Genomic DNA, 11,641 nt, shown 5'->3' on the forward strand with positions numbered 1-11,641 from the left:
TCCCACACTAGTGAGTTGGCGTGTGTTGGGTTGGGTTGCGTTTCGTGAGTTCCTTCGATGTAGCTCCAATAACCTTTTCCAACAAGGTATTGATGCATCTTGTATTCCCAAGATGCAAAGTTTTTCCTAGCGAGCTTCTCCGTAGGAAGAGCGTTTCCCATCTGAGTATTCATGATGTCGATTTCTTTCTCTGTTGCTTGAACCGGTTTTGTTGGTTGTCGGAGTTGTGATCACAACACAGTTGAGCGAGTTTGATAAGACAACCACATGCTCTGATACCATGTAAAGAAGGTGAGACGTAGGTGGTGCTATGCAATGGAAGCGAACTCTATGTGTGTGAGTACATGTAAGGCGCGCGCGAGAGAGAGAGAGAGAGAGAGAGAGAGCCCAGATGGATGTAGCTCAGTTGGTAAGGTTGCCCAATGGAGACCAGGTGGTCATGGGTACCCTACATTTCACAGTGGCATCTAGTGAAATAGAGATATGAAGTATATAATAGAGAGGTGAGGAAATTGGGTTTCGAACCCAAGACACGGTGCTTGTAGTGTTATCAACTTACCACTAGGGTAAGCGAATTATGATAAAAAAAAGAGAGAGAGAGAGAGAGCTTCCCAACCAAAGGCCACACCCCCATTCCATTCCATTCATTTCAGTATGTATGTATGTATGTATGTATATGAATGTACAGATTTGGGTTGAGTTAGGGTTTACTCCTCGCTACTACTACTACTACTACTACTACTACTACTCTTTAGTCTCTCTCTCTCTCTCTCTCTCTCTCTCTCGCAGAAAAGAGAACTGAAGAAAGCAGACGTGTCTCAGGCAGAGAGAAGAAGCCATGGCTGCTGTCGAAGTCTCTGTCCCCTCCGCTCAGCCTGAAGTGAAGCTCTTTGGTCGATGGTCATTCGAAGATGTCGAGGTGAGTCCCAGACACAAAACTCTAAATCACTCAAGATGGAAAAAACACTTCTTCTTCTGTTATATCCATAGATCCTTGTCATCTGCGAAATAGACGAGGTTGTATGCCATTGTGTTTTGTTTGATCCCTAGGTCTCGTGGCGCACTTAGTTAGAGCCTCAAATAATTTAAAGATCTAGTTGATTTATTCTTTGTATCTTGTAGAAACCATAGAATCATCAGAAGTATGTATTGTTTAATTCTTTCTGTTCCATACATCTTGCAGAACTACTAAATCACTCAAAGGAAAGACATTTGTTTTTTTACTACTTTTGCTCCGTGATGATCGTTTTTCTTTATTCCTTCCGCTTCCTGAATAAATCTCGGTGAAATCTTAAATCAGAGAATAGGATTAAATTTGTTTCCTTTTTCCTTTATCTTTAGTAGGTCTACCACCTAAAGCAAGTAGTTTTTCTTCAATCTTCATTCTGCACCTGTAATTTCTGTGAGAGCAATTAGGTTTGAAAAAGTTTTAGATCAGCTGATGGGAGTTTTTATTCTTCTTGTTTTTGCACTTAAATTAATCTAGAAACCAGGTTTGTACTAGATTCCTAAACAGATGAATCAAACAGGAGCGAACAATTGATTTAGATGTGGCTGCGTTTTTTAGTGTGTTTGTTGTCCACAATCTCTTGTTTTGAAGTTTCTCTTTTTTGTATTTAATGTTCCCAGATTAGTGGGTTCGTGTTTTCCTGTTTAAAAATCCCTTCCTAGCTTCTTTGTGTAAAGTGAACGTAATCTATGTTGTGTCCAATTTGTTTAACATCTAGCTCAAATATTCCACTCCTAATCAGTTGGTTTAAATTATTTCTAGGTTACATTGTGTTTAGTGAAGTCTCTGTTTTATGACCTCACTTTAACCTATATTTCTGTTGTGCATGTTTTTTTAACAGATCAGTGATATCTCCCTGTCTGACTACATTGCTGTCTCTGTTGACAAACATGCCAACTTTGTACCCCATACTGCTGGTCGTTACTCAGCAAAACGTTTCCGCAAGGCTCAATGCCCTATTGTTGAGAGGTTATTGTCTTAAAAATTTCTTGAAAACTTGGTTTCTTATATCCAATATCATGTACATATTTGATTTGAGATACGATCTCCATTAATCACTTGAAAAACAACTCGTTTTGGTTTACCTATCGCTCAAGTAAGCATGTAAATTTGCAGGCTTACTAACTCTCTCATGATGCATGGGAGGAACAATGGAAAGAAACTCATGGCTGTGAGGATTATCAAGCATGCGATGGAAATCATTCATCTCCTGAGTGATCAGAATCCAATCCAAGTCATTGTCGATGCCATCATTAACAGGTTAGTATCTTGTTCTTCAGGTCTTCTAGATGGGATGCTTGCAGATTTAAGGTATTTTGATATATAGAACCAGTGAGGAAAAACTACTCAGGGGAAACCACATAATACTGAATGATGGACTTCATCAGACTTGCACATGATATTCAATATCTTTATGGAGTTTCTGAGGGTACTTTTTAAAGTGTTAACATATCCTTTTATCAAGATAATGAGAATGAAAATTCTGCAAGACAAAGCATATCAAACGGAGTGCTGCATATTGTAAAATTATTCCTTGATGTTTGTGATGGCAAGTGAATAATGGGAGAAGAATACCACAAAGTAGTAGATGATGGATTACTTTGCACTTGTATACTCCTGATGTTATTCCCTCTGGTTAGTTATGGTTGAGATTGTTTCATATTCCTCGAAATAATCGTGTAACTTTATTTTATCATTGTTTAGTAGGAAGAACTTCAGAATATCCTTTCTCTTTGTATCCCCAAATGCCTTTGAAAGGGGGATAAATGAACATGCAATTGATTGAATAAAACATATGAAGATATAATCAAGAAGGGAACAGATTGACCTTTACATAATTTACAAATAGCACCAAGGCCGTCGGAGGAAATGAAATAATGGGGACATAAAGAAAGATTCAGGTGTATTTTGGGTTTTATATTTAGTTCATGATCTTTTTATACTAATACTAGAAGCGCAATTGCTGTGGTTCTAGGGTTGGTGCCACTTGAATACAGTACAATTGGTAAGTTAGAACATGTAAAGATAGAATTGAAAAGGAATGGATTGACCATATATAATAGTATAAATAACATGTAGAATTGCTTGGAAGAGGGTTTGTCAAAGCTGTTAGGGAGAAATGGGGAAACTTAGGGTCAGTTGGTGCAAGTGAAGGAAATATCAGGGGAACATTGAGGTCATATCCAGTTGATGAACCATATATACTAATACCGAAAGCAACATTGCAGTGGTCCAAGGGAGGATGCTACTCGAATTGGATCAGCTGGTGTTGTAAGAAGGCAGGCCGTTGATATCTCTCCCCTTCGAAGAGTGAACCAAGCTATTTATCTCCTTACAACTGGGGCTCGTGAAAGTGCTTTCCGCAACATCAAAACAATTGCCGAGTGTCTAGCAGATGAGTTGATTAATGCTGCCAAAGGATCTTCAAATAGGCAAGTTTGAAACCTATCTTTTGATGCGTTATATTAGTACTTTGTATTTTGTTATAGCAAGATTTATCGTTTGACTTCTTAAACATTTGTTTACTGTGGTTATTGTTGTATTGCTACTCATGCAGCTATGCAATAAAGAAGAAAGATGAGATTGAGCGTGTTGCAAAGGCCAATCGCTAAGGTTTTAGTCTCCCTATGATGCATTGAGAAGAAAGAAGAGGAAATAACATCTTTCATTTTTGTTAGTTGTATCGCGTTTCTTGGTTTTTTGGGCATGGCAGAAACTTTTCTTTATTTCTAGTGATCTAAGTGCTTCTAGCCTGGCTCTATGGTGTAATATGGTTTTGCCTACTTCTATTAGTGGAAATATTTGAGAATGCTTTTATTGCAATATGTTTCATATTTCTTGGAGGTTGGGAATTTCTGAGAAACAATGTTACATACGAAAGAAAATGAGTTCGAGTTTCGTGTAGAGGGGAGAGTAGTAGCTTTTATCTTATAAAAAACGATTATATCTTGAATTGGAAACGGTTTGGCAAGCCCAAACCAAACTGGTGAAGCCTTAACAGGATTTGAGAGTTTTCAAAGTTGAACTGAAGCACTGAAGCAATTCCTAAACATTAATGAGTTTAGGAACCGGTTTGGCCTGAAGTGGTTTGATTCGGCTTGAGGCTTGCCAAATCAAGCCTAAACCTATTAAGAGGGTCAAGCCTGAATTGGGCTTACCAAACTGCCAAACCGTCCAACTGTTTAAATACGGTTTAACGGCTCTGTTTAGGCTTGAGCTGAGCTGTTGCTGACTCCTAAATCTACACTTAATCAATCCAAGAACTTCTAGGAATTGAAACTGTTGAGGCTATTGTGAAGAATTGTGAATACTGGGTCTCTTGCTATTGAGGATTGGCAAGAGTGCTCTTGTGTTATTCATAGGAAAATTTGTCTCTTTGTCCACTGGAGACTAATCTTGTTGGGACCCTTGCTATGGAGGATTAGCATCAAGGTTATTCATAGTTAAAGCATCTACAGTTTAGGGGTTTTGGGAGGATTAGGAGTGAATTAATTGCATGCACTTTCTTGTGGAAAGATAAATGAGTTCTGTTAAATTCTTGTTTATGTTTGTAATTGCAACTCTGCAGAATTTTGCTACTCCTATGGTTTACAGGAACTTATATATAGAAAGATAAATGAGTTTCAAATTGCAACTTCATATAAATCCAGGTTGACATAGAACATGATAAACATTTGGAAATGCATTTGTTCTATTAAGTACCTATCTGTGAATGATATAATATGCGATGCTCATGTAAAAATTTATGTTCTGTTTTCAGTGAAGTACTCATTTTAAAATCCGAGTCAGGCTTGTTGCTTGTCATGGTTGAGATGTTTTATTGTGGTCTAAACCCCTAAACCCTACATTGCTGTAGGCTATACGCATGTGTTTTGGTATAGTCGAAGGTTTCTTTCTTTGATTATGTAATCAGTCAAAAATTTTCAATTATTCTAGAAATAGTATTCATTGACATGTGCACACGCACATGCACACGCACTTCATGTTTTTGTCATTTGTTTTGTGTATCATTGCTTATGGATTGTTGAGCATGGTGGTTGGCCCCATGCAAAATGCACTCAAGGATGGAGAGATCTTAGTGTAATTTTTCCAATTGCATCTCTAGCACTATTGGTGTAAAACAAGGTTGCCCCCTATCACCGCCTCTTTTTGGTATCTACATTGATGAGATCATAGATTTTATTGCTTGTAAGGGAGGCAACGGAGTAGTCCTTGGGGATATGCAGGTTCGTATCTTGCTCTATGCAGATGACATATTTTTGCTCTTTGAATCCAAACACGACCTACAAAGGCACCTTACTGCGTTAGTTGACATTTGCACACACTGAGGATTGGTAGTGAATTTAGGGAATACTAAAGTCCTTATCTTCCACACATCAGCCCAAGTTAGAGCTAAGTGTCACCTAACCATCTCCCATAGCCTAGTTGAGGTGGTTGGATCATATGTTTATCTCAGAGTCACTTTCAGTGCTTGCTCAGGTAAAGTTTTTATGACACATGCAACAAAGGATAGACTTATGAGAGGACATGCATCCCTCTCACTCCTAGAGAGACAATGCCACCAAGTATACTTTCAAGAGCCACAGACTTAAGGGTGGCTCTTTGACTCATTAGTGACCCTTTCCCGTCTCTTTTTGGTATCTACATTGATGAGATCATAGATTTTATTGCTTGTAAGGGAGGCAACGGAGTAGTCCTTGGGGATATGCAGGTTCGTATCTTGCTCTATGCAAGATACGAACCTGCATATCCCCAAGGACTACTCCATTGCCTCCCTTACAAGCATCTTTCATGTGGACGCAATTAGAGAGACCATTGGTGATGATGTTATCATGCCAACTCCAAATCAAATCTGCAATACCACATGGCATTATTAGAGCGAAGTTCACTTTACCCTCGATGTTAGTAGAGGCACTCTTTCAACTTGTAGTCTTTATTCATAGGATACATAGCCAACCACATGATAGGATATCTCGATCATTGTATGAGTCCACCTATACTAACTCATGGTATGGCATGTGGTGAGTTGGCTTCTTGCAAACGGTCTATACATTAATAACCTACCTCCCCTTAGGTACAACCATGCTGTCGTAGTGTAGTCCGCACACTACGTGAAAAATGTAAAAATAATATATATTATTTAAGTACATATATATAAATAAAATAAAATATTAAAGTATTTATTACATGCATAGGGCAAGATTCGAACCCTATACCTCCATGCAAATAAACCAAAACTTTACAATTGTATTAACTTATCATAAGTGTTATAAATATAGATTTAATAGGTATAAGACTTTTATTTATGCCTACCTTTATTAAAAGGTAAATCATGCATTTTTAGTGCGTGAATACTTTATTTACAAGAAAAATATAAACCAATAAAAAAATATTCGTGTACATCTAACGTGCATGAGCACTATATTTAAGAAATAAAAGCATAGTGGAAAAAGCAACTCATGCACATTTAGTGTGCATGAACACTTTAGAAAAAGTAGGAAGCTATGCTTAGTCTCTCCCATCCTTATATAAGGAGGAGAGAAAGATGTATACGGGGGTTGATTATTTTGTAAGGATTGACCAATATAATATATTCGTGGGATTCACGAATTTGTCATCTAAATTGTCTCTTACTATCTAAATATTGATTAAATACACTAAACTCGTGGGATATTCATAACTTACCTCTCTCTCTACCTATTCATTACTAGCCTTATCTCATATTCTTCTTTCTCCTAGTCCAAAACCTCAGTGGTTCCCACTCGACTCACGCAACGATTCGGAGCCGAAAGGCACGACAACGCAATTGATAACACTCTAATCTCTCATGAGGATCGTAATAAAGTAATATGCCAAGAAATATGGCAAATTTAAACTCGATACAAATGGATCACCCCACTAGAGCCACTGCCATAAAAAATGTTGTACTATAAGGAACAATTCATACACTTCTTTAAGTTAGGCTTTATTACACAGCCAAAATATCTAGATGCATTCTTACCAAATGCACTAAGGGTTTCCATTGGACAACTTAGAACATCATCTCACCAAGTTGAGATTGAGAATGGTTGTACTAATGGAGTCCCTAGGGAGGAAAGGATATGTAGACTATGTTACATAGAGGTAGAGGATGAGTACCACTTTACATGCAAGTGTCCAACTTACGTCGAGATAAGGGCAAAATACCGAGACGTACTTGGTTTGTCTCCCACCTTCCCCAAACTATTAGATACTCTATATATAAGGAAATTGGGCAGATATCTCATAGAACTAAAACAGCACAAAGAGAATAAGCTACAAAATGTTGACAATAATGTTTCTAATATTCACCAACATGTAACAAATGAAGTTTTTCTGGGACAAGGGGAGACACCGAATGTCAACACACCTACACCAGTTGGCCTCTTCCTTGATGAAGTAGAAAACTAAAGAAGAACCAAACGACCTCAGATGCTGAGTTTCAAAGCAACTCAATGTGGTGTAGAAGCAATTAAGAAAATAAGGGAATGTGAGCTACACCACCTAGAACCCATGGCTAGGGCATTCTCTACACCGGGACTAGGGGTCACACCAAGACCAACACCCTTTGACCTCCCACTTCTTTTCAAGAGGCTTGGATGGAAATGAAATTAGGCTTAGTGCAAAGTCCTTTCCTTTATCGAACGTGTTACACCATACCAAGTTTTGTACAATACTAGAACTCTTTTATCTTAATTTATATTATTATTATTATTATTCTTTAGTTTTGATGATTGGATAAATACCCCATTTTGTTGTACACCAATTGTCTCATGGGCCAAATTTGGCTTTATAAGACTTTAATATATCTTTCTATGGGGGCCTCTCAGCTTGCCCCTCCCTCTCCTAGGGTCATCTTCTATTACAAGGGCCTTATGGTCAGAGGTAGACCCTCTGTCCTTCTAGCGAGCTTCTTTCATCAGCAAGCTCGACTTCACTATCTCTAGGGATAGTTGTTTTCCTTATGGTGCTGAGATACCCAAGGTCACCACAAGCGTCTCCCAACTATTTGGAAGGGATCCGAGTAACAACAATGCCAACACCTCGTCGGCTAGTGGTACTTCTAGAGAGGTGGTTTGATTTATGAGTCCTTGGAAGGTGTTCAGGTGCTCAGCCATGGTTGAGCCATGTTGATATCTTAGTCTTACTATCTTCTTGAAGAAGAAAACTTTGTTTACATCATTCTTGTTATCAAACATGATCCTGATCTTCTTCCAAAGGACATCAACCTCTGTCTCTTCATTGAAGGTGTTGTATAGACTCATGTCTATAAAACATCTTATGTATGTTGTTATCTTCAAATGCATGACTTCGCAAGTCAATACATCAATCTTGTCAGGCTTGCTTTTGCCAAACTATACTGGTAACCACAAGTCTTTGCACACGAGTGTGTCTTTCATCTTCGACTTCTGTACTGAGTGGTTGGAGCCAATCAACTTGGACATTCCTCTAAGAGATTTGTCCATTGCGCTAATACCAGTTTGATGCGAATGTGTGGGACCGGTCACAACCGATTAGCAAACGAAATGAGAAAGACAAGAAAAGAAGCAGAAGACAGAAAAGCACAAACACCGAGACACGAGATTTTAACGTTGTCGTGAAGATTCCGAGCCATAGGTGGAAACAATGTGAAACACACAGGAACACTGGTGTGCACGACGAGTGCACACCCCTAGTGAATTAAATAGTGTAAGTACTAGGCATAGGTAGAAGGAGGTGTACTAGGTAGTTAAGGCATTAATAGGGATGCAGACATCGCGTAAGTAGGGAGAGTTACGAGGAGGGTGAATCAGGGGGGAGAATCTAGGAAGGGAAAGCGACAGGTCATGAATGCTTTGTAACGGTTGCTCCTTGTGCTATAAAAGGGGCGACCTTTGATTGTTTTAGGTGTGTTATCTAGAGGAGGAGAAAAGAGAAAGAGAGGAGCGGAGACGAGGAGTCCTATGACAGATCACCCAAAGGCGCTTCCCCTGCTCACGTTAGACGCCCGAGTGCTCCCAACTAGGGGATCGACCTTCTGCGTGCCTACGTATCTTTGTATCTAGCTACTGTAGAGCTCTACGCTCTATCACCGGCACTGATTCGGTTGTAATCTCCCACAACGCTACGTGCATGTTTTGATTAATAGAAACCTATCTACCTAACGCAATTTGTTCTCAGCATCTCTGCCTGCGCTTGTGTCTACACACGATCCTCTTACACACGATCCTCTCGTTTCGTTAACCTTCTCTGTTTAACCGCGGTCTCAGGGCTTACGTAAACCACAAACTCTTCCTTCTCACTTCTTGATTCCTTGGTTCAAGACCCTCGTGGTCCTGCCCAACTTCTACGCATCTGCAAGGATTTTCTCGACAACGTGGAAACCCTGACTGGGAAAAATCACGAGAGCCCACAGACTCCAAATAGAATCCTATGTAGCTGAGTATACAAGAGACTCACAGGCAATAACCTCAAGCTCGTCTTAGTGTTACAGACTGATGCACACACTCTCTCTTAGCACACAGTGATTACAAATATGATGATCTCATCACCTTTTTCAATATGTTACCCCTAGGTATATCTATACTGATACACATGCATATGCCAATATAGCCGAAACCGGATGAATCTGATATGGCCGAATCAGCCACAGTCTGGATCGGCTACGGGCCGATCGACATCCGTTCGATTCGGCTAATGGCCAGTCGGCTACTGGACGACTCTGACCATATTGGCCCTTGGTCCATCAACTGACTATCATTCTGACTTGGACTTCCTATCTGGCTCCCAGTTGACAACCGTCTCCTAGTCGGCTCATGTTACCGTACGAGATGTATACAGAGTTCAATGTGATGAGGGTGAAAGGGTACAATGTTGATGTGTATGTGCAAATGTGTACAAGTGTAATTGTGAGTGTGAGTAGTTACTTATGTGAACACATGCACACGTGTGTGCATGTGGATAGATAAAAAGAGGTGTGAGTGAGTGATTATTGTGAATGGCCAAGGGGGTTTACACCCCTATGTATCTACCCTTTTGTAAGTATTTAACCCCCTTATGGGGATTGAGTAAATAAGGAACAAGTTCTCTCTGAATCTCTCTATACAAGAGCTATGAGTGAGACAGAAGAAACACTATCCAAGAGGATCGACAGAGATGCAGAGGACAACACATGCAGAAGGAAACAATGAGAGGGCACCATAACCACAATCATCTCGACGTCACAATCTTAGAGTCTGATCCAAATCCCACTAATCACCAGAATGACGAGGATGATGTGGAAAAAGAAGAACAATGTAGAAAGTAGCGTGCGGAAGCAAGTATGAAGACAGAACAGAAGGAAGAACACTCAGGTTTAATGGAGAGCTTGAGCTTACGCAATATATGCGGGAGAGACAGAGAGAGTGAGAGAACACAGGAACTATATTCAACAAACAAACAAAATCTCGATTCACTACTCTATACATATGTGTGTTCCATGAACACTTTTATACAAGTCCTCGAAGGACTGACAGAAGTACTGACCGTACTTCAATGCTCTTTAAGAGCTCCTACACTAACTCCCAAATATATTCCTCACGGAATATCTTTCCTAACGGCCTCCCGGTTTATGCACTTGGCCTAACCGATCGGTCCCAACCGATCCGGTCCTCGGCTTCTTCAGCCGATCCGGCCGATGTTGAGCTTGTCTCTCAACACTCCCCCTCAAGCTCAACTCGAGGATCTTCAGGATCCTCGGGCTCACAACTCTGGTTCCTCCTGGCTTCACGCCTCGCTCGCGCTCCTTGACCTGTTCGACTTCGCGCGCTTCGACCCTTCCGGTTGGCTTGTCTGCTCATGTGGCCCTCATCAGCTCTTCTGCTGTTGCGGTGTTGACGCTTCTTCTGTTGCCTTTTCTTCCGGTTGGGCCTCGGTTGATTCAGTGTGTCTGAATCAAACATCCGAACCGACTCGGCTACCTCCAATCGGTTTTCGCTCTCGTCCGAGTTGGCAGTCTCCAACTCGTCTTCGGTCTTCTCGCCCTCGATGGCGTCATCTTCCCCATGCGTGGTTGGCTTCGGCTCTCTCCTTCGGCTGCTCCCCTTCTGCCCGCTTCCGAACTTTTCCGCGGGTCCGCCCTCGGCTTCTTCAGCCGATCCGACGTCGAACTCGACAACCGAGTCAACAAACTCGGTGTCACGGTCTCCGCTCCTTTCCTACTGCCTTGCTTGGTCGTTCGAGACTGTTCTCCCCCTCAAGTTCGGCACATCGAGGTGACGCAACCCGAGCGCACCTGAGAATTGCCGCAACTTGTCTAGACCAAGAGGCTTTGTGAAGATGTCAGCAGTCTGCCGATTCGTCGGCACGTACTGAAGTTCGACTTCACCGGAAAGGACACGCTCGCGGACGAAATGGTAGTGCACCTCAATGTGCTTGGTCCGTGCGTGGAAAATAGGGTTTTTCGTGAGCTGGATGTTGCTGAGGTTGTCGCAGTAGATCGTCGTCGGATTTGACACCTCCTCTTGCAGGTCCTTAAGTAGCCCCTTCAACCATATGGTTTCGCATGTCGCGACAGCCGCTCCTCGTTACTCGGCTTCGGTGCTCGACAGTGCAACTGTCGGCTGCTTCTTACTGCTCCACGCGATCGCGGCACTC

At 41.1% G+C, this 11,641-nt stretch overlaps 1 protein-coding gene across 1 annotated transcript; it reads left to right on the top strand.

Moving 5' to 3' along the window:
- The first annotated feature begins 753 nt into the window (after positions 1 to 753).
- On the top strand, positions 754 to 3,832 carry LOC147860166 (small ribosomal subunit protein uS7). Its single transcript, XM_087324715.1, has 5 exons — positions 754 to 919; positions 1,851 to 1,978; positions 2,126 to 2,269; positions 3,238 to 3,441; positions 3,567 to 3,832. The coding sequence occupies exons 1-5, from the start codon at positions 839 to 841 to the stop codon at positions 3,619 to 3,621; spliced, it is 612 nt and encodes a 203-aa protein (XP_087180841.1). The 5' UTR covers positions 754 to 838; the 3' UTR covers positions 3,622 to 3,832.
- Positions 3,833 to 11,641: the final 7,809 nt, after the last annotated feature.

The sequence above is a fragment of the Azolla caroliniana genome, unplaced genomic scaffold (genome assembly GCF_043228905.1).
Source record: "Azolla caroliniana isolate FFs.n. ecotype wild unplaced genomic scaffold, voAzoCaro1.0.p SCAF_9, whole genome shotgun sequence".
NCBI classification, from domain to species: Eukaryota; Viridiplantae; Streptophyta; class Polypodiopsida; order Salviniales; family Salviniaceae; genus Azolla; species Azolla caroliniana.

Bases quoted from the DNA above. Each gene is read 5' to 3' on its own strand.
- LOC147860166 (XM_087324715.1), top strand. From the start codon at position 839: ATGGCTGCTGTCGAAGTCTCTGTCCCCTCCGCTCAGCCTGAAGTGAAG. The intron at 2,270-3,237 runs GTTAGTATCTTG...GCAACATTGCAG, and splicing joins GTCGATGCCATCATTAACAG to TGGTCCAAGGGAGGATGCTA. The intron at 3,442-3,566 runs GCAAGTTTGAAA...CTACTCATGCAG, and splicing joins GCCAAAGGATCTTCAAATAG to CTATGCAATAAAGAAGAAAG.